Below are 23,632 nucleotides of genomic sequence, written 5' to 3'. Positions count from 1 at the left end.
CGTATTGCATAATTATTGACCAGCTCCATTGGCATAGAATGGAAAGGTTCTCGGGCGCAGACACTTTGTCTAAAAGGTGTCCCACCCAGCTGGGAAAGGGGGGCGGCGGTGGGGGCAACATAATGGATCGTTATAGATGCGTGAAAGTTTCGGGGGCCATTAGCTAGAAATTCGCTAATGAAATGAATTTCGAATATATATTAGATAAAGAACAGCTTCATTTCGATCTTATAAAACTGGTTGGGGATGCTCGCGCGCGACTTTTGCGACGCGTTTTTAAACGCCTGCCAGTGGCGCTGTCAAAGTGAGTGACAGGCCCAGCGAGTCGACCCCAACCACTCCCCATTGGCTGGGTGTCTGGGCTGAGTGTCTGTGTCTCAATCGCATTGAAATCAAACACCTTGGCGCTTTTGTTGTCTCTTGGTTATTTCAGTTGTTATTTGTTTGCATTCATTGGACTTGGTCAATCCTCCGTAGTCGATCGACGCATTGCCTAAGCTCATCTACAGGTTTTTTCTTGTGTTTTTTTTTTTTTTTTTTTCTTATTATTATTTATTTTTTTTAGCAACTATTCAAGACAACTCTATTTTAATTTGCAGTTGAGCATAGTATTTAATGAACTTTTATTTTATTTTTTTTGTATTTTTTTACTGCCATTGATTGATTCACTAAATGAATAATTTATGTATTTCTTTGACACTCGCGACGCGCTGATCTTGAACTTGGCTCGGCTAATGGTTTTCGAGTGTGTAAATTGGATTTAAGAGCTATAGCAACATTTTGCGGTTAAGTGTTGTTTGTCAAATAGAGTCGATTCTATTTCCCAGAAGAGCCTAATTGAGTTCTTCGGAAGCTTACACATAGCCAAAGGAATCCATTAGGAAACACAGAGTGAAGCTGTTTTCGTTTCATTTTATTTGTATTTTTAGTTTAAACATAGTTTTTAGTACGCGCTAAATCACAATATAATAAAATCACATTTAAACAATAAATTATATACAAAAATTCGTGAGCAATTCTAGTCGAGTGTTACAATAGTAATAACAATAATAATAATAGTAGTAGTAGTTTCTCTTTATGAGTAGTAATAAGTTTATAACATTTAGATACTCGCAGCCTCTGGCCTGGCTCTGCCTCTGCCGCTGCCTCTGCCTCTGCCTACTTGACGAGCTCCTTGACTGGTCTGCCGCGCTGGTAGATATAGTAGATGAGGCCAAAAGCTGCCACGCCGACGCCGCCACACAGGCCCGCCCAGTGCACAATGTCCAGAGTTTTCAGCGTATTGATGAGCTTCTTTTTGAAGAACTGCACCATTTCGCCATTCAGTTGAATACCCTGTAAAAGTAAATAGTATAGGCTGTGCTCGAAACTGAGCTGGACAGCACTTTACTCACCTCCTCTACCCAAATGGCTGGCATTAGCACAGTCGTCAGGTTCTCCGTGATGGTAATGCGATTAATGCTCTTCAGAAACATATTGAACTGCACTCGCTTGCCGCCCTGCAGAGGCGTGCCCGTCAGCTGTTTCATTGATATTAATATATAATTATGTAATTTATTATAAATTTCAATAAACATTTTCGAGAGTTCAAGGATCCACTTACCGTTTGCACGTCGACAAAGGTCTGATGCTTCTTGGCGTCGGGATTGAGGCCGCGAATCATTTTCCTATACTCATTCGAAGCGCCCAGCATGTGAGGCAGCGTCAGTATGACGGGCGCATCTGTAATGTAAAATAATTGCCATGAGATGGGATGAGCATTATATGACTTTGGGATTTGCATCGAAACCGAATTAAAATGCCAATGAAGCCGTTAAAATTGTTTACAAAACACGAGCAAGAAAACAGGATTATTCGAGAAGCGTGTAATAAAAATATAAAATAATATCTATATATTCGAAATATCTTTATAATCATTGAAGTTCAATGGATATGTAAGCCAGATCGAGACAGTCAGCCAGCCAGAGCTGCCCACGACTTGGCCATGTTTTCAATAACTCTTGGACAGCTATAAAATTCTTTCAGCACGGAAGTAACGTCTACGTTTATTTATTAAATATTTATTTATTTATTTAGTATTAGCATTGGACCAATTTGCACGAGAGTTTCCTCATTTGGTGGGTAGCATGGCGAATATCACAGACAAACATTACCAAATGCTGCTCATTACTGAAACTGTTTACTCACGTTTTGCCAATTAAAGCGAGCCAAGAATCTATGAATCTGGCTGAAACGTGCGTCGAGCAAACAGGCAAACACCCAAACAAAATAAGAAATAATCATAATAAATATGTGAATGTGGAATTTAATGCTTCAATTTGTAGAGCGCCTCTCGAGAAGATCATAATGAGCCGATGAGCACTTCAGAAGCCATAAAACCAACCCAGCAACACTTTTCATTTCAAATGCGCAATACAAATTATCTTCTTATGGCTGCTGCTCTGCTGCTCCTCTGCTCCATCCATTTTTTGCAGCTGCTTGTTCTGAAGTGTTAATTAAGAAATTAACAATAAATGCGAGTTGGAATGGGTCAATAAACGACGCAGCTGTAGAGCAATGGACAACGGCCAGATCAATATGGCTGGGCATTGAAAGGAATAGTAAATAGTTAACGCTCTCATAGGCAAAGAAGGTAAGGTAGTATAGTAAGTATATATTAAATAAAATATATATATTCAATAAGTAATTTAGTATCTAAGGTTTGTCAGCTTTATATTTATACATAATGTTATACTTGCGTTGCTATTTAATCATCCCTGATTAATATGTGTCTCCATTGCCACAACAGATTGAATAAAATATAACCTGTAGACAGGTTTTCAGAGTAACCAGTAAGAGCAGAATTTATTTGTGGCTGAGCTCGAATATATTGCAATAGGTAGATATCAAGATGATATGAAAATATTTTAAAAGTTTTCTATAAGGAAAATTTTGAGCCTACCTAGCCTCGTTTCTAAATAGATTTTAGTGGATTAATCAAACTTCTTTTCGACACATATGCATATATGTATATATATAATTATATTAATATATCATAATATAGTTTATATATATGCATATTGAATCATTCTGAATATATTCTTATATACCAATAGATTTGTAGAGCAGGGAAACATTAAGTCAAATGTGTTTGCCTTGCTGTAAGACACTCTCAGCCTTTATATTCGGTGATTAGATAAGCGTGGCTAAATGGTATTTACATATATCAAATTATTGGTTAAACTATAAAATGTTTGTTCAACCTGAAATCTTATGAGAAATAGTATATTCACGCTTGACACGCCTTAAGTCGAAAATACCCATAATTCCTAAAAGCTGCTGTCGTCTTGGAATAAAAACCATTAATTAAAATTAAAATTAAAATTCCATATACTTGAGTTCTCTCATTAATAGCGAATGTTTTTTGCTCACACAAATAAAAATGCAAACAGGACTTTTATGTAACGTTTTATGTAATACAGCCTCACTCAGATCATCAAATGAAACATGAAAACTCCATGCTCTTAGTGTATTGATATAAAGATCAAACGATTTAGTTCAGCCCACGCACAATAAAAATTGCAATTTGTTTTTGTTCTGTTTGCGCATGCGCAAAATTCAAATTCACGTATGAATGATAGAAATAAAAACAGTTTTAATTTGGCATTAAGATGCTTCAAAAGAATTTTATATTCGGCTTCTAATGACTATTTGATTGGCGAGCGCATAACTTAACTTTGATGAGCTGTGCGTTTTGCACCTGGAAAAAAAAAGACTTGAGCTTGTTCAAATTTGCATTTGATATAGAGACACTAGACACTCGAAACTATAGAGTATCGCATCGAAACTTTACAATTGACAATTGATTTAGAGCTCCAAATATGTATCGAAACATGTGTATATAGATAGCTAATGATTTGCATATGAATCCGAATATTCTATCAATAGCTAAGCAAACATGTTGGACGCATAAACTGGCATACGTTAAGCATTTCCGGATTTTCTGGATTGCCTTTGCATAAATTATCTCATAATCCCAACCTGATAGCTCTACATATTTTATGGCCCAGTTGAAAATAGTTTTATCTCGCTTGATTTTGGCTGTGACGAACACGATTAGATAATTAGCTAGGAAATTAAACAGTTTTAACTCGTTGGGGGAGGTCTCATAAATGCCCATACTAATGGCCTGAAGAGTCGTTAGCATAACAGATAAAATGCTGTGAAGCAAGAAAAAACAATAAGCTGTCAAATGTATATTTTATAGACATAAATATATGGGCACTTAAAGTGGATATACAGCTCAAATAATTTAGGCAAAGCGATATCGAAGTCTAGCATAGTCGAGTCTATTCGAGTCTAGTTAGGGGCTCAAATTAATGTGCATACATTAAGATAGTCGAATGACACCTCAACACATTTGATAATGTAAGAAAATTAGGCAGTAGGAGAGATATGCTATACAGAGCAGTTCTCGGTTGTCTAAAGACGGTGGGCAAGTAATAAATCTTCAATCTACTTCATCGGTTACTCACCCAGGCAGGTGGTCAGGTCCAGTGCACCCGCATAGAGGCAGCCATTCTTGCGCTTGATCACATTCGCCAGCTTGTCCACGCAGAAGCACTCGTTGTCGTGCTCGGGTCCGATGTCGTTGATGAAGTTCTCGCCTATGGAGTACCGGAAGCCCGGTATGCCCTGGTACTGTATGTCCGACTGATAGAACAGCTGCACTGAGCGACAGATGTCCGCGCTGAAGATGTACATGGAGTCGCCGCGTTGCCGGAATGGCGGGTAGGAGGAGGCGTCGGTGCCATTGATCTGATTGCAAGCCGAGGTTTCGCCCTCGTTGCTGCTGTTGAGCCAGACGTGCAGGTTGTGCGAGTCGTCCAGCTTCTGGATCTCCAGCACCTTCGTGGCGTCGCCCTTGCCCGTGTGCACCTCGTAGACCTCGTGTCCAGAGCCGTTTTTCTGCAGGTAACATAAAAGGTTAGCCAGTTAAGTCTAACGATTCCATTTGACTGTCGTTGAGTACTCACATGTCCGAAGAAGGAGAAGGCCAGACTGCCATCGCTCTGCTCACGTATCGTCTTGGAGCCGCTTTCCTTGATCTGATTGCAAATGGCCTTGGCAATGCCCTGGGGATTGATGCAGAAGCGCACCCCATCGAACAGGTACTCGCGCACCGAGGTGTGGACGAACATGGAGCGCGGGTCATTGAAGACAGCCTTCAGGTTGGCATTCAGGTGAACCAGCAGCAGAGCCAGACCCGGGTCATTCTCGCCGATCTGCAGCACCGACTGCAAAGAGAGCAGACCTAAGGTTAAATATCGGATGCAGCATGGAATCGTATGCAAAAACCAGGCAAAGCCATAGGCGAGGGCGAGGGCAGCAAGCATTAGCAAAAGGGGTAGGCAGAGACGCATAAAGGTAGGCGTGTCAGGTTAGTTAATACTTAGCCAAGTTAGCAGGCATATAAACTGCCATAATTAATGATTAAAGCAAGCGTATATATGTGTATATATGTATGTATCTGTATGTATGTATGTTAGCTGACTGACAGCTGCAGCGAATCAATTTCATTCAAACTACAATTTCAATTTATCAAAATATTTACAATTGTGGAAAGTATTCACAGCCAAGGTTCATGCCAATCAATATGATATATGTATGTGTGTGTACTTGGATTTAATGAGCATCGATGCAATTACGAGGCATGCACATAGTAAATGTATTTAGATAGAGCTGACAAGATTAACTTACTTTGACATCTTCAATAAGGCTGACTAAGATGCCGTTAACCCAGCTAAAGGGTGCTATAATTGTTGTAGTTTATTAATATTAGTTACCATGAAACTCGATGTGCGACCTTTAAGCCAACAGTTCTAGCTGGAGGCTCAAAAGTCAAGGTTTGTTAGTAGCTATCACATTATTGTTTAATATATCCAGCCGTTCTTCTTCTTCTTTATCTTTACTCATTCTCATTACTGACCTAACTCAAACTCTTCGGCTTTGAGCCGAAATCGCGTTGAGTAAGCTCATCAATCAGATTAAGAGCTTAATTACGTAACGCACGTCTGGGGTCAAATCAGAAATTAATAACCATTACGATAATGAATGAAATCGATGCCGGCTTATCGCCTGACCCATCTTCGGTAAGAACAATATAGCCGAGTGGTTTAATTAAAAGCATGCGCAGATCCTATCTGAGAATGTATCCATTACCAATTGCCCAAACAGACTTATACAGACTCTACGCAAACACCGGCAATTTGGGTCAATGTTTGTTTATTTGTGCTTCAATCAACCCAAAACGCATAAAGTTAAAAGCAAAACCGAAACAGCATTGACCTATGCCCATAGACGACAGTCTTGGGCAGGTCTTTCAGTCCATTACCATTGTGAGTATTGTTATATATGTATCTATATATATGTATATATAGGTATATATTTGGTTTTGGCTCTATAGAATTAGTAGTAAATAAAATTACTTTACGTTTCCCGCGAATACGATCCATCAGACGCTTTAAGACTCGTACGCCGGGCGTGCGATTCAATCGCGAGTTCAATCTATTTGCAAAACCCTGTAAGATATCTGTGATTTCTCTTTCGAATACTTGCAAAAAGGCCTGTAAAATGTGTCAAAGGATTAACATTCGAGTACACAATATGCATAACTCAATCAATTTGCATCAGATATATATCTCGCACATATCTAAACACATTCATACTCACATTCATGTGCATATTGAGCGCCACAATGCGATCGCTCTGCGTGTAGGGCGCCGATGCATCCTCATCAAAATCGAAGTGCACCTTCTGCACATAGGTAATCTTGGAGCCATCTCGGGAGAAGTGCTTGACCTTCTTCTGGCGATATTGTCTAAGGAGATAAGGGGAAAGATTTAATAAGTATAAGTATAAGTATAGATATTGTCTTTACTTACTTATAGACATACGGTCCAATCTCCTCGACAATTGGTATGGCACCTTGTTGTATCATATCGGGATTCGTGACATTAAATATGTAGACCTTAAAGTTCAACGGCTGTGGTAGCTTTATAAAGCGATTGAACTGTTCCGAGCCATCGGCAATGATCACGCTCTAGAAGAAATACGATATTGTCATAATGAGATATGCCTATGATTATAGCAGCTTAGAGCTCATAAAAAAAAGTCACAACTTTATATTCTGATTATATTCGACATTCATCATCTTCTTCACAATTCGCAATTTTGTCATCGCTTGTCGCCTTAACAACTGAATTATGATCGAAATGATGAATTAGTAGCCATATAAATCGCATCAGCCTCATCAAGACGTCGCCCCAGTGACGCCGGTGAACCAGTTTTTTCTCAGTTTACTCTTAGCAGACAGCAAGCAAATATCTCAACAGTAAAATTTGTTAATTATTTTTAATATACGTATACAAATATTTTTAATTCTTTTGAATTTATTTGAAGCGCATTTCTCGCTGCTGTTGTCAAAGTGCAATGACCGAAATTCCTAATAACAAAATATTTTTATTTATTAGATTGAACGTGAACGACTCATATCGTTCATATATCATTTTTCAAAATGCATTTTTATTTTGTGTGCGACCCTGTGCGAAAATTAACACTGGACTGTAGGCGCCTTGACTAGAAGCTTCCATAAATATTAACAATTCCCTCTCGAAGCAAATAAATGCCAAAAATTGGCAACAAAAACCACATTAAAAAAACACGAAAAAACAATATAAATTTTATAGTGGGGCCACGTACTACAGATATGGACATACGTACTACACATGATACAATTTGAGGAATTGTCAAAAAAGAGATCTTCGAAAAGCATAAAAATAACCACAAATATTTCAAGGTCAATGCACACAGAGACACGCACATGCACACAAGCACACGCACACTGACACACGCGCCGCGCTGCCAGCGTCGGAGTCAGCCAGTGTAAAGAGCATACAAAACGTTTGATTAACCTTAAGAGCTGGCAAACGAAGAGAGTCAAAGATAATCAACGACTACAAGAGCCGCATTGACACTGGCCCAAAATTCAGTTGGCAGCCAAACAAAATAATAATACAAAATAACAAACACAAAAACAGAAAATATAAAATAAAAACAAAATAACTATTGCGAAATTGACCAATTTTAACAACTACAACAACAACAAATCAAAGTCACAGCAAGCGCTAAAACGTGACTGAAATTTATATAAAAAAAATCTTATTCGTATGCAAATGTGTCTGCGGCAGACTCAGTGGTTCAGTGGCTCAGTCTCTAAGAATGTGCCCAGTCGCTGGGGTCAACGCGGCGTATGCGTAATAAATAATTGTGTAGACTTTCTAGCCCAAGAGACCGCCGAATATTACGTGCTAATTGCCTGGCCTTTTAAGCGCAATTGCATAATAATTTGTCCATCAATTGCTTTGAATTTCAATTGGTTTTTCATTTGCATGTTTGAATGACAAATAGAAAAGCCTTATATGGGCTGCCTTCAACTTGAAGGCGACAACGTTTTTTGATAGCACCAACCTTTGGCCGGCTCTAGGCTAAGTTTGAACTCTTAGCCATTCTAGATTGCATCTGAACGACATGCCGCATACGGAACTCAACAATGCCTCGTAAAGCGTAATAAAAACATGGCAAAGTTGACCTCATCCATGGGCGCTACCGAGGCAAGGTTGTTGCCGCTGAAAGAGCATGACAACCCTAAAAGCACAATTAATGCGAGCTGCGAGCTGCGGCCCACCATGGGCAGGGCCAGGGCAGGGCAATTAAAAAGCACTGCGGCACATTCTAATTACAAATTAAACAACAACAACAACAACAACAGCAACGTCTGGCCATTGGCAATGAATCAGCGCCTTGAGAACCCATTGCAATGATATACATAAAAGAGAAGACCTAGTATTTATACATATATAAAACTTTTACCTTAACAACGCTTTATCTGATTACATTTAACATTTATATAATATATCCAACAACAATTCCCATGTTGAATTTGGAGGAAATGCTGACTGATTGTATTTCTCCCATAGCCTGATGTGATATTAACCTCTGAGTATTGGATTGCATATAGATTGTATCTAACATGTTTTGGCTCGTAATTTGATGGGTTCATATAAAACAAATGGTAACGGTACTTTTATATTTAATGTGCCATGTTCTGCCGCGTCATTCATGACGATAATGAAGCCCTGTCGCAACTGTGTAGATCGACGCGATGTTATGCAATTGCCCGATGGGGCTATCGTAATGAGTTATGGCTGCATGTTATATGTAATAGCTCCGTGTTCTTTTGAAGGTCATCGTTGACAATGTACATCGGCACTTTTTAAGTGCGAATGGGTGCATGGCTGTTAACCCATCTGAATGAGTCAAAAGTGGCTAAGAACATGAGCGAACATATGAATATGAAGTTATTGTTTACTATTAACAGCAGCTTAAAGGTTTGCCAAGAATATAGAAACAAAACGAATAACTTTGGGGAACCCCAGCTATGAGCTATAATTACACATGCCAACAAAATCTAATGCAATTCAAGAAGCACGAGCATGCCTTGGTTATTTCAAACATAACTCTAGGATATCGTTTACTAAAATATCCTAATAACTTACTTTGATAGTACTTAACTCATTCAAGAATGTGATTCCGCATACTGAAATCATTAATAATAAAAAAAGACTTGCCAACTGAACTTTGTTGACCTGTGTTAACTCAGAAGAAAATACCAACTAATATATGTTTAGAGCTTAAATTTAATCTTGCCATAAGAAATATGTATATGACTCATCGTAATATTTATCTTTGAAAGCTAGAATTTATAAATTTTTTTTCAATTTTTGTTACATAGATTATTAATCAAATTTTATAAGATTTTCTTTTCTCTTCAGCTGTCTTGAGAAATCTATCATGCATATACATATATGTATATATCTACCTTCATCTATTGCCATTTGTCTGCTTGCTAATATTAAGAATAAATACATTTATGCATTGCGAAATTTCACAATTCCAACATTTATACAGCAAATAAATAAATACATATACATATATTTGTCTGCCTATTACCAAATATTTGCACTTTGTCTGTTTGTTAACGAGAGAAATTGTTGTTGGAAAAAAAAACTGTGAATTCCTGAGCCCATCTTGAACAGCTGCGAATTGGCAAAGCCTTCAATTAGCTGTTAGATAAGTGTGCTCTACGCAGAACCCTTGACAGTCAATGCATTGAAAGAGAATATATATGCATATATATATTATATATATTGTTAATAAACATATTTGCTGTGAGTAAACCATAAACAACTGTGAATCAGCCAGGCTTTCAATGATCAGTTTAGGAAGTTTGGTCAAGGCAAATGGAATACTTAGAGAATAAACACATTGTACTGGAATTTTAAATATGTATTTCTAATGAAATACTCTAATTGCTAAATAACATATTTGCAGCGAGCTTGGGAGTTAACCTTCAACAGACTTACAGCGAGTACTCAGAGTCCTTAAGGACCACAAACTATGCAGCTTATCAAATAAATTCTCATTAAATAGTCTACTTTCCATATCAAGACTCACCTGTTCGACCTTCTTGTGTATCATGGTGGGGAACAGTGACCAGCCGCAGTAGGCGCACAGCACAGCGACAATGGCGCCCAGGGCGCTGACAATCAATGACCAGTGTAGCATTTTGTGCACTTTCAACAATCTACGGAGCAGCTATGGAACACCGCGAATGGCAGCCGGCACAGCATGGGCTGATTTAGGGGAGTCGAGGTGGACTGAGAGACAGACAGCTGTTCGTTACGACTTTGTGCCGGCAGCTCAATCAGCGCATAGTTTGAGATTTATTTATTGATGTTGGCTCTCGCAGTTGCCTGACCTACGTCAAGACAGCTGCCACTTGTTGTTGTTATTGTTGGGTGCTGTTGGTGTTGTTGGTGTTGGTGTGGTTGCTGATGGTCGCCAGCGTCTGGTGCCGAAACAAAGCGCACTATTTATAAGATATACGCGCTTTCAGGTTTTCGCCTTTTGTTATATATACACTTATATTTTGAAATAAACAAGTTGTTGAATGCTCTACGATGCGTTCGTTGGGTTAGTTTTTTAGTTTTTTTTTGGTTATTTTTTCTTCAGTTTGGTTTGGTTTTTTCTTTTTCTTTACTCTTTGCTTTGCTTTCTGCGTTATATGTATGTAGCCATACACATATAAGAAATATTGTAATTTATAATGTCTTTTATTTTTTGCTGCCTTTTATTATTTGTTGTAGTAGAAGCGCTAAAGGGAGAAAACTAGTTTTGCGCCTCGCGTTGCTTTATTTTTTGCTCGGAATTTTGAATAATTTTGGAATAATTTGATTCAACTAATTTATATGGGTCAACATCTGAATGCGCTGAAGCTCATCCGTGAACTGACAGCTCAGGATAACAGCAACACATATTTATGCACTCTCTGTACACACTCACTCACTCACTCACTCACACTCGCACTCACACTCACACGCGATAGGTGATGTGTGTGTGTGTGTGTGAAGTTCAGATGGTATCGGATGGCAGCAGGATAGTTATATGGCTCTTTGCCGTGCCACTGGCAAAGGTGATAAAATCAGCGCGCGTTTATTTAACGGGCGCACGCGAATGGATATTGAATGGACTCGGAATGGCTGGCAAATACAAATTTTAGCTTAGCAAGTAATTGAATTGTTTTGCCTTAATGACCGGGAAACTTCGGAAATTCGGTATACTCGTAGATCGTAGCGCGCTGCCAACGCGCCGCATGAAACAACCGTAAACGACTGCCAAAGTTCAAGACAAGCTCGGAGCGAACCGCCGCTGAGCTTATGAGCCGCGAGCACTTTAAGCCACATACATACATGGAGAGCCCCTCACTCCACACTCCTCTGACCTGAGCCAGCGATCGGTCTGCATAGGTAGTCGCCCTATACCTTGCTCATAAAGAGAGAGAAAGAGGCAGAGAGAGGGAGAGCAAGAGACTGAGCGAGCGAGCGAGCGAGTGGCTACACATTGACAGCTCACAGAGCTTGTCGCATCCCGGGTCTATAATGATGCTGCAAGTTTTGTTGCCGCTGCTGTTGCCGCTGCTGTTGCTGTTGCTGCCGCTGATGAGTAAGACGTTGTTTTTGTGTAATTTGGATATAAACATTATGTACAACCCATTAGCAAATTAGTGCAACTATTTTCTTCTTTTTGTCTATTCATTTTTTTATGCATATTTAAACTTTAAAGTTTACTTTATAATTGCGTTCATTAGCATAGCATTAGGCAAGCCCTGAAGCTCTGCAGAGTAGGGAGCGCGTGTGCTTATCAAATAAACATGAATTAGATTATCTTGTATCCTTTTCTAGCGCCCTATTTTTGAGGTCAACTCTGCAGCGCGCTCCCTCTTAAGGCCTGGCTAAGAGATAACTTTACTTGAAGTCGGCCAACTTTAATATTTTGTCTTCAGTTCGCTCTTGCAGCGCGGCAGCTCTTGAGGTCTGCCTCTCTCACTTTATCTATATCTCTCTCCCTCTACCTCTCTCTCTCTCTCTCTGTTTCTTCAGGCGCCGCGTGGGTGCACTTGACAAGAGGCAAACGCATTAACAGGTTTTTTCATTTTTTTTTTTTCTGTTTTTGGGGCTCTGTGCGTGCCACGAATTTTATATGTGAGATTTACAACAACAACACTGGGCGAAGCTTTTGTTGAACTTGACACGATTGTTGTTGTAAATTTACAGTTGTTGTTGTACATACAAATGGCTTTTGGCTTCTTGTTGTTGCTGCCGTCATAGATATTGTGCAAAAACGTCGAGCTTTAAATATTAAACAAATGCAAAACGCGGCGCCAATTAAAGCCAAGCCAACGGGAGCTGCAAAATAAATGAAATGAATGATTTGAATTACATTTGTCTGAACTGTTTGTTATTGAGTGTTTGCACTCTTTCGAGAAGCAAGAAGAGTATATTAGTTGATGACATTGAACTGGATGCTGCTACTTAAAGACCTTTAAATTTGGCGTGGCAAATCACAAATCTCCTTGAGTTTTATGGTATAAATCTCCATATAATCAGTTGGACAATTTTCTGGAAACTTCCACAGATAAACGTTTAGCTTATAAATTATTTACACTTTTACACAGTGAACAAGTATTAGACAGTCGACTACAACTTTGTTGCTTTTTTATCATTGGGCGTAGACAATGGAAAACGCTCGGGTTCAATACAAAACAACTGTTATTCGAGCGCCAGCTGATGAATATGTGTGCAAATCATAAAACTGTCATTAATTTTTCATCTCCACTCGACTCATTTAAATTTCTATCAAATAGAGAAACCGGTTTATGTAAACCCCATTTAAATAGATATGAAATTTGCATGCAATCTTTAAATGAATTCACTCCTTCAATTTGTTGTCACCTCCCATTTAGCTGCTCCACATCCTCACGCTCATTATAAATATCACCAGCCCCATTGGGGCGCTGGCTGTAGCCGCAGCTCGTCTTGGGAGTGTTTTGTTTTTAATTATTTTGTAGCATTATCCACAGTTAGCCTAGTTTTTGAAGGGCCCTGAACCCAGTTTCTTATTTGCGTGCAGCGCGCTGATATCGTAATTTAAATATTTATTGCATTTTTTATGCCTCGCTTGCCACTTGACTACCAAGCAAGCACATCCTCGCTGCACACACACAAATACACACACACACACACACACGTACAGTGTGTCCCCCTTTTGTGTGACCTGAAAATTAAATTCAAATCTCGTGTAAATACCGAAGGCAAAGAAACAGTTTGTGTTCTACAAATTGATTGCATGTGTCCTGGTCGACTTACAAAAAAGAGAACAAACTAAATAGAATGACCTGAACGACCAAGAGATACCACAAGAATTGGAATGTATCCCAACTGTACCCTATCTCAAGTTTGCAAAGTCTTTCGATTTACATCTCATTGTCTGTTATCAAATATTTTGTCTTTTTTCTAATCTCTTCTCTCTGCCTCATATCTATGCCCAACGCTAATATACCTCTTTCCATACATGCCCAAAGGTATCAGATTAAAAAGCAAGCATCTGTGGCATTTGATAAAATGATGTATGAAATTTCACACGGCAGGAGACTGCCTTTCTGCTTGCCTGTCTGCCTGCCTATAAAGTAGTGGTGCCAATAAAAAACAATCAAATGTTACTCGGCGGCACGCTATGCAAATATATGTGTGTGCATGTATATGTATGTATGTATATCCTCATCGATGGCATGCTATGGCAATTCCAATTTATAGATAATTTGATACGAACTGTCAGTCATTCAGCCCGTCCATCGGTCGCTGAGTCAAAGACCGTGCTGCCAGCTGGCAATTGGCAATTGGCAATTGGCAACTGGCAAGTGGGAATTGGCACAAGGACATGCGAGGCGTAGCTTTGCTTGTGCGCGTTCATCGGAATGCATTTCTAATTTGTATTATGCTTGCAGCTTGCAGTTTGCTTGACTATTGCCATAAATATTTCAAGTCATGAGCCCCGGTGGGTGTTGAGTGCGTGCCTCCCTCGTCCGAAATAGAATGTGCTAAGTATTAAATGCAATTAAATGAATTAAACGACTTGCGAATGAGGCCAACGTGTCGTATAAGTAATACGAGCCACTGTCGCTTTTGTCGCTGTTGTCGCTGCTGTTTGCGTGTGTGGCACTCCACAGAACAATGACAGCAACAGCAACAGCAGCAGCCTGTGGCAGTCACAACATGTTCAAGTGGCACGCCTCCTCCCGCCCCTGTCCTCTGCTGTCCTGCTCGCTTATCACCAGCCCGTCATCGTCTAGAGGTGCACGGACAGCTGTCGAGGGGTCAAAGCGACGGAGCGAGCGAACGAGCGAACGTCCGATTGATGAGCAGCCAGTCTCTGGTCTCTGGACTTGCCCCCCGGCATGTTGGCGCAGAACTGTGTCATATAGAGTGCTAAAAGATTTATGTGCTGCACCTCGACTCACTCCTGCTCGCTTTGCCTCTAATCCTGTCTGTTTGTCTGCTCCCCACCCCGCCCCCTCCTGCTGCCCACTGCGCTCAATACGTGGCACAAACGACAACCGCTCACCGCAGGCTTAAGTGTCTCTAACTGCCAGACAGCTCAGTCACATATGACTCTCTGCCTCGCTCACTCTAGATAGAGGCTATCTCTCTCTCCCTCTCTCTCTCTTTCTCTCTGTGTCTTTCTATAAGTGTTTGTGTTTGTGTGGTGTAGTTTTTCATTTCGCATTGCCTACTGCCTGTTGTTGCTGTTGTGGCTGATGTGTGCCCTGCAGCAAGGCAATTCTGCATAATTGCCAGGCCCGTTTCGTTGACTGTTCCGTAGTTTGACCCCATAAGAGCGGCTCTCATAGAGCACAGCTCCTGAACTGGAGCCAATTGGTTGGGATTTTCGGATTTGTGCAGTTCATGTTGGCCATGAATAATGTAGGCAATTTGTGGGCTAAGACCAAACTGTGCAGCTCGAAAAAAAAAGAAACAATCATAATTGGAAGGAGCTATGCGATTAACTATAGCTATGGAAATAGCTATAGATGTGTAAATATATATAAATATTAATTTCTCTATGCATACATATTAAAATATAGAGAAAGATTTCTTGATGAAGGAAACATAATTCGAAGAATCTTTATTATTCACGTAGTACAAAAATTGCTTTAAAATATATATATGTGCTTAATTATATGGACATAGCTTAACATATAAGCTACTGATATTGACATATATTTCTATACTACTTATAGGGAGAGAGATAAAAATATAGCCAAAGATTTCTTCCCCTTGTTGAACAAAATTTCAGCAACTTTTATGCTTATGCTTAGCCAAGGCAACTCAACATATTCAACATCAGAGCCATCTTCATCAATACTCATCCATTTTCTAGTTAACAGTTCAGGTCTTAGGCACCAATCCTGCTGTTTGTCCCAGTCAATTGGCTGCACAAATCTTCATTTTGGCTCGGTCACAAAATTCAATTGCATTTGCCAACGAATTCCACTTAATGTCAGCGTTCGCCACCTGCACAATAATTTCCCAAAATGAATTACTGCGCATTAAGCTAACAAGGCACATACATATATACTACCTCCCACACAAACCCACTCACACACACGCACATACATTATACGATGCTGCTTGCAATCGTTGCGGCTGTCGTCGTCCTTCGCAGCAGACAAGCCAGGGACGCGATGCAGCCTGCAATGCTGGAGGCCAAATGGCTAAAAGAAGCAACACAAAAACAAACAAACGAAACAAAAATGAAATGAGCGTGGATAAAGTAATGACAATAAGGCGCGAAAGCGCGCTCGGAAAATTCCAGCAGCGTAGCCAAGGCGAGAGCCCCTGAACCGCGCTCCGTGGGGGCGTACCATAATAACACGCATACGCCGCGTCGTACGTGCAAAATCAAAACATAAACCAAGCGTAGCCTCAAATCTAGTAGCTGCACTGGCTAGTGAAATATTCCGGGTGTGTGTATATGTGTGTGCATGTGTGTGCATGTGTAGGGTAGCGCTGGGTTGGGGTTGTTTTTATTTGGGTTTTTCGCTGCACTTCGTGCCAACATCGTATTCAAGTCGTGAGCGCGTGACCAGTAGCCGAGTGTGTGTGAGAGAGAGAGAGAGGCAGAGAAGGAGAGCGAGAGCGAGAGCGAGCCGAAGGAGTTTCCGTGCATGCATGATGATGATGATGATGATGTTGTAGCAACATAATCGCGCTTCGTGCAGCGCTGGTAAATTGCATTTCGTTTCGTGAATTCAGCTTTCAGTTCTGTTTCAGTTTCGAGTCCGTGCAGCTGCCTGCGAGCGGAGCCAGCCAGCCAGCCAGCCAGTCAGAGCTAGAGCCAGAGCCAGAGCCAGTGACTCGGCCGAGTGCAGAAGTTTAGCAAAGCAAAGCAAAGTAAAAGCAAACAAGTGCAGTTTGTGTTGTGTTACTGTGCGAGCGAGTGTGTATTTGTATTTGTGTTTGGCTTGTGTTTGCGTATGTGCATGTGCATGTGTGTGTATGCCCCCGCCGTAGCATAGATACAGAGATACCTACACATTTTCAGCGCCAGCCGCCTGAAAAGTGAAAACAAACCAGGCCAGCGCAAATTGAAAGTTCTTCAATTTGAACTCGACAAAGAAAGGAAATCGAATTCCTTGACTCTCTGGAGAGATTTCTTGGCATATTTGTTGCTTGAAAATACGACGCACAATCTACAAGGCGACCATGTCGACGCTGCCATTCCTGCTGAGCGTGGCCGACGAGCTGGACAACATCCACACACAATCCTACCTGGACGACTTCGGTCTGGGCTTCCATCCGCACCGTCAGTACTATCGCACGCCCACCATTCAGCTGTCGCTGCCAGCGAGCACAGACTGGACTGGACGCACCGATTGGCAGGGACGACATGCGCGCTATCGCAGCTACAAGTTCTACGATGATTCGGAGAACAATCTGGAGGAGGAGCAGGAGTCGGAGGCGGAGCAGCAGCAGCAGAAGCGACAGCAGGAGCAGCACAGCCTGCAGCTGGAGCAGCAGGACATCAGCCAGGAGCAGGTGCAGCAGCAAAAGCAACAACTCCAAGCCCACACTGCCAGCATGGTCAAGTCGAACTCGCATGACGTGGGCGTGGGTGGATTGGGTCTGAATCTGAGGGCCGGCGAGGAGGAGGACGACGAGAACATCGATCGCACCGTGCGCATGTACAATCTGTCCAAGAAGTGCTGCAAGAACTACTATCGGCATGCCTTGGAGATGGACGGACCCGGCGCCAGTGGCCGGAGCAAGTGCAGCAATGCACACACCGAATGCCATCAGTTGTTCTCCAGCTCCGAGGAGAGCCTGCAGAAGGTGCCCTCGCCCATTGAGTTCCTCACCTGCTTCCTGGTGAAGAAGACGCGCACGCCCAAATGCTCCAGCCATGCCGCTGCTGCCGGCCGTGCGGCAGTCGGGCAGCTTAAGAAAACATAGAACGCGGCCGCGTTGCTGCCAGCAGCAACGAGAGTGACAGCAACTGCAACTGCAACTGCAACAGCCACAGCCACAGCAACAACAACAACCGCTTCGGTCTCAATGACATCGACGTCGACGTCGAAGCGGCGCAGCAACTGTTTCTGAATGTTGGCCAGAGTCGGTGTGCTCTGCGGCCAGGCCTGGAGCTGGCTGCAGCGTTGCGGCGAGCTGCCCAGCTCGGAGCCAACGACGTTGCCTGCAACGCGCCTGGGACGGATTACCTACTAGGCGCATATTCCATATTGGATAGCAGGAGGCGTGGCACACGCGACTAACACACACACACGCACACACACAGACACACGCGCACAAACACAATGGCAAATTGGTTTTAACTATGGCAAAAGGCTGGCAACAGGAATTTGCATAGAGATTCGTGCGGCGAGCTTAATTTGCAGCAAACGCCGCTTGAACTACACACACACACACACACACACACGCACACACCGAAATTGTTTTTTGGATTCCTTAATAATCGTAAAGCAACTCAAATACAAAACACAAATTTTTAAGCCAGAGATTTTTTAACGAAAATAATGCGAATTTGTTAAGCAAACGTTTTTTATATGAATTTTTTGATACCTAACAAGCAAAACAAACAGATTACTATTTATATATACCTTATATATATATACACATATTATATATACTATATTATACATACTTGTACTTGAAAATATGGGCAAATTTAAGGCACAGCCAAACAACAACACTAGCTCACACACCCAGACACACACACACCCACACACGCACAGGAAAAGTTTCGTTTTTCGGGTAACAAAAAAAAGGGGAAAAGTTTTTTATAGCACAGCAAATGAAGAACTAACAAAAATTGCAGGAACTTTTCGACAATGTCGGCAAGTGTTGGAGTGGGCTCTGCTGCAGTTCGCAGAGGTTATGAAAAGTGAAACATGTAACAACAAAAAGCAGCTGAAGAACAAGAAGAAGAAGAAGGACATTTGTGGTCCTTGTGCCATATGAAATGGAAATTTTGTTAAACACTGAAACTGGAAAACGAGATAAAACTTATTGGTTTACGATTTGATGATGCCCCACGTAATATTTCCGTGTTCTTAACGTATTCTAAATGTTGACAAAAAACAAAAAAACAAAACCAAAGAAATACAATTTAGACAACTTGACAATTTTATACATAAACGAAGAGAAAACACAAAAAAAAAAAAAAATGAAAATTAAATGAAAATCGTAGCTGTTTGCACTTTCAGAGTTTAGTCTAAATTAGAACTACAAATACATGATATATCATACTCGTATTATATATGCTCGTTCTTTTAGTACCATGAATACTATATATAACTATATATATACATATATATTTAAACACACATATAGCTTTACAAAAACTGAATTATAATTGCATATTTCAACATATTTGGCGTGGTCAGGTGAGAATGGATTTCTCCCTGGCGCAGCGCCTATTAACAGTTAGTTGTTACTTGATGTCAATCATAATCGATATAGTTAACTTAAGAGCTCTCTCCCTCTCTCTCTCCCAATAACATGGCAAATGTAGCAAACCGGAAAACGTTGAACTCCAAGCACATGAATCATATCTTATATAACATATGTATATGTATATGCATACATGTATACATGTATACATGTATATGTATAGAGCTTGCAGGCTCTAGTTACTATCGCATAGATTAGACTTATTTTCGATATCATCTTCTTCTTAAGCACTCTACCAACTCGTAACTGCATACTTTAGCAACGCCAGGCATATCATAACGACAAACTTCGCCTAGAAATCGTAAACATAATTCAATTTGAGAATCCAATAAATGAATGTGTAACACAAAGAACTTCAGCTTTTACTACTGTATTACGTATTGAATCCTTACAGATTGCGCACAGTTGGCCTTGGACGGAGACAAGGACATGTGCTGTGCCATATGTCCTTCATGGTATGACATTCGCATTAATTTTCCACGCGGACACTCGGAACAAATTTCCAACGTCAAACTCAAAAATTTCAAGTGCAAAGTGAGGGAAGACACAATTTGTGACCTTTGAGCAAAAAAGGACGATAGCCAAACGGCATGTCCTTTAACATGCATATGAGCTCCAAGCTGATGGCTGCTGCTGCTTTTGCTGCTACTGCTGCTGCTGCTGCTGGCTGCGGCTATCCTGGCCCTGGACATACCAAGGATACGACGTCACCTTTTCCTTTTTGGAATTTCAAATGAGTTGCACTGACACTGGCGACACTGCGACACAACCTTTAACTCCCTCCCTCCCCCATTCCCATCCCCCGACCCGCCGTGACAGGCGCTGCAGACAGCGCGCATCAAAGACCGCATCGCACATGGCATTTGTGCCACCTGCGCCGCATTCACTTTCCATTTCAGCGGCATTCTCAAACTCTTCCTCTCTCCCTGTCCCTCTCACTCTCTCTCTCTCTCTCCATTTCTCTTTGTATTGGGTTCAATAGCACAACACAAAAATAGACTAATGGAGCGTCAAAATGTTGCACGTAGTACAGCTGTGCTGCAGCTCCCCCGCGCACTCGGCCATCCGCTGGCTGGCGGGTCTTATAAATAAATCCTTGTTTCCTTACGTATGCAAACAAGTGCAAGACCATTGTGGGCGTGCCTCAGGCGCCGGAATGGACAAAAGGAAATGTGTTTCGCTCCTGATGCCCTGCTTGCATTAGGCAAGGAGAGAATGGGTATGCTAATGCCAATTATAGAGTTAGAGAACAATAGTGAATATGTGTAGGAGCTAGTTTTAGCTGTGACTGCATTTTCATAAGATTCCATATCCATAACCATCTCTCTCATTTCAGCTAGCATTACAGGGTATTTACTCTACATACGCACTAGTAACTGGTCTTTGCAGGGTATCTACTAGTCAGTCACTCTGCTCATCTCAGAGCTGCACTGTTTTCTGTTCATTTTCTTGTCTGCTCCAAACAGAAGTGAAACTTTTTACGTGCTGGCTTTATTCATGTCTCTAGTTACTTCGACGTTCGAGCTGCGACTCGGGCTGCATTTCCCTCTGAATGGGCCGGCCGGCGCAGTGAGCGGGGGACGAAACACTGGTGCTCACTCGCACGGCCAATTACAGTTTAAGTTGCGCCCGAGCCTGGTCTGCTCCGTCTCCAACTTGGGCAATGGCACCGCATTGCAGTGGCTGTGGCAGCCTGTGACGCTCCGCTCCTGGGTTCGCCTGCACCACAAAACGTTTGCCCTTTTTGTGGTCGAGTCTACCTTGGCGACTGTTTGGCCGCAATTTAGTTTTCTTTATATATCTTTCTTGTGCACCCAATTTGCCAGCGACTGCATTTATGGCAACACCAGAGCACGTCACTTGACTCTGGGCTGGGCTGCTCATGAACTGTGCTCCCATGGCGGGCCCTGGTGTAATGTCGCACTGATTGATTCGCCACGCCCCATTAAAGTTTATATTTTGTTTAAATGTTGTGTTTACGCCGCACGTTATTGATTTGCTGTAATTAGTTTGGCACAATTTCAGTCGAGCCATTCCATTAAATAGACGCGAAACGAGCCCGTAATTACGTATACGTAATTGCTGCGGTTTTGCACAATTTGTGTAGCATACTTTCGGGCGGCTGCATAAAATATTTATATTGAATGCATTCTGCTGCTGAATGGAATGGGAAATGCACTGGATTATGATGATGTTTTCATTAAGTTTAATTTATATTAGTTTAGTCCAAGTATTTAGCCAACTCACGTGCTTAAATTGATTTGGGCAATTGTGGTCTCTTTGCAGAGGTGTTGTCACTGCACTAGAATAAATCTGTTCTTTCTTTATTTCTGTAGCTGCTGCCTCTGGCAGCTTGCCCGCTGGCTGACAAATATGTGGCGAGCAAATGAGTGAACATTTATGGCCATAGACTGGCTGCTAGTGAGCGTATTGCACGCGCCACACCGTCAATAGGCGAAGAGGTGCATCGAGCAAGACGCGCAGCCCCACACCCACAGCCGCGAGAACCCAGAGCCAAACAGAGACTGAGACCCACCCGCCTCGAGGCAGCTGGCGAGGCACATCCACAGCTCACCTGTGGGTGGCCGCATGCCAAGCAATCGAGATCCACTTGGATTTGCTTTCTATATGAACATCCAGATATAGCGCAGTTGATCTTGTGTAAGCGACTGGCAAAGAAAGTGCCTGAATGCGACCCACACCCTTTGGCATTGATCGTTGGGATCGTTTGCTTCGCATTTGATTTGATTTTGCCATAAACTCAAACAAATTAGTCGATTACATAGTTGTTTTTTTTTTTCTATATAGAATTGTTTACCGATAATTACAATGCATTATTGTCACTAGTTTTTATTGTCGTTGTTGTTGTAGCTGCTGCGGCACTTCATTGATTTTCAAACGAGAACTTTGCGCGCGCATTTCACGGCTACACTAGACTACAACGCAAATGTTTAGCAACAATGAATGGAAATCTCTATATGAGCCGTATAGATAATATAAAAGTTATTTATAGTCATACAACTAGAACTGCAAGTATAATTAGCTCTGTGAATTTACTTTCGCATCACAATCGCAACTTAATCATTATTGCATATAAAAAGATCATCAGCTAGCTTAAGTATAACTGCATGTTATTTAGTTATTAATTTATGTTTAACTACTGCATTCAATGCTGTATTTCGCATCATCAACGACAGCCCACTCGCATTTTGCGACATTTATAATTAATTGCTGAATTTCTGTTTCTATTGATGTGCACCGCGCTGTCAATTGCTGACTAAGTCACAAACTCATTGAACTCATTGGAAGATACATAATATATACTATATATATATGTACATACATGCATGTATGTGTATGCGTGTAGGGCATGGCATGTAAATTGTCGCCGTTGTCTTTATAATTACTATCAAGCGCTGGCAATATCTATCGCCAATACAACAGCAACAACAAGAGAACAAGAACAACATCAAATACAATTATAAACGGGTGGGGTCACACACACACACACACATACACAGAGCGATGTGTGAGACGGGGTCACGGGGTGTCGGCAGGTCAGGCCCATAAATGTTGCGATTCACGATGAGTTCATGTAGCTTTGTTGTTGTTGTTGTTGTTATTGTTGTTGTTGTCGCTAATCTTTGGTGCAAATCGATGGCAAAAGCCGAAAAGCCGTTTAGCAGACAACATCGCCATACAAATTGCCTTTTGTTATGACAGCCAGCTACAAATGTTTCAATCCAAGCGTCGAACATGCTACAGACACAATATTCCTCTCTCTCTATCCATCTATATCTATATCTTTAGCTATATCTGTCTCTGTCTCTGTCTCTGTCCCTGTCTCTGTATCTGCCATAGCCGTGGAGCTCTGCTAATTGAAAATGAAAATCCGCATAAAAAGTCAATGCCGTATTTGGTAAAAAAGTGAAAAGAATTATGCGACGTTTTCAAATCTTTGTTTTCGCATTTCCGCCAAAGAAATGTTGTTGTTTATTTATTTATTTCGTGCTTTAATTTAGCCCAGGCTAGCTTCACATTCATATGGACAGCCTCACATAATAGCGGAAATGCTGCGTAATTAAGTTGAACTTTGTGCGCTTGGACGTTATGGGAGACTAGCTTTTCAGACTAGCTTGCCCAAAAGATGCTCTGGGCCATAGCTGAAC

At 41.4% G+C, this 23,632-nt stretch overlaps 2 protein-coding genes across 4 annotated transcripts; one reads left to right on the top strand and one right to left on the bottom strand.

Annotated features, from left to right (window-relative positions):
* Positions 1-1,021: 1,021 nt before the first annotated feature.
* Positions 1,022-21,997, bottom strand: Snmp2 (Sensory neuron membrane protein 2). Of its 3 annotated transcripts, XM_018008360.2 has the most exons (12): positions 21,711-21,997; positions 12,730-12,845; positions 10,555-11,268; positions 6,924-7,081; positions 6,712-6,859; positions 6,473-6,605; positions 5,740-5,792; positions 5,016-5,276; positions 4,515-4,947; positions 1,604-1,722; positions 1,395-1,520; positions 1,022-1,335 (listed from the first exon to the last, which is right to left on the bottom strand). In XM_018008360.2, exons 3-12 carry the CDS (start codon positions 10,663-10,665, stop codon positions 1,159-1,161), a joined length of 1,719 nt encoding a protein of 572 aa, XP_017863849.1. In that variant the 5' UTR covers positions 10,666-11,268; positions 12,730-12,845; positions 21,711-21,997; the 3' UTR covers positions 1,022-1,158. The 3 variants fall into 3 exon arrangements, with proteins under 3 accessions (XP_017863849.1, XP_017863850.1, XP_089322991.1); XM_018008361.2 differs by lacking the exon at positions 5,740-5,792 and having other exon boundaries at positions 6,468-6,605; XM_089466865.1 differs by lacking the exons at positions 5,740-5,792; positions 6,473-6,605.
* Positions 16,171-19,816, top strand: LOC108614304 (uncharacterized). The gene is given in 1 exon segment (XM_018008364.2): positions 16,171-19,816. A coding segment is annotated over 1 exon segment (1,017 nt). The 5' UTR covers positions 16,171-17,201; the 3' UTR covers positions 18,219-19,816.
* Positions 21,998-23,632: the final 1,635 nt, after the last annotated feature.

The sequence above is a fragment of the Drosophila arizonae genome, chromosome 4, assembly GCF_054131065.1.
Source record: "Drosophila arizonae isolate 15081-1271.41 chromosome 4, UAZ_ARI_1.0, whole genome shotgun sequence".
Classification (NCBI taxonomy): domain Eukaryota; kingdom Metazoa; phylum Arthropoda; class Insecta; order Diptera; family Drosophilidae; genus Drosophila; species Drosophila arizonae.
Note: the sequence above shows the minus strand (reverse complement) of the source record. Positions and strands in the feature narration are given on the sequence as shown.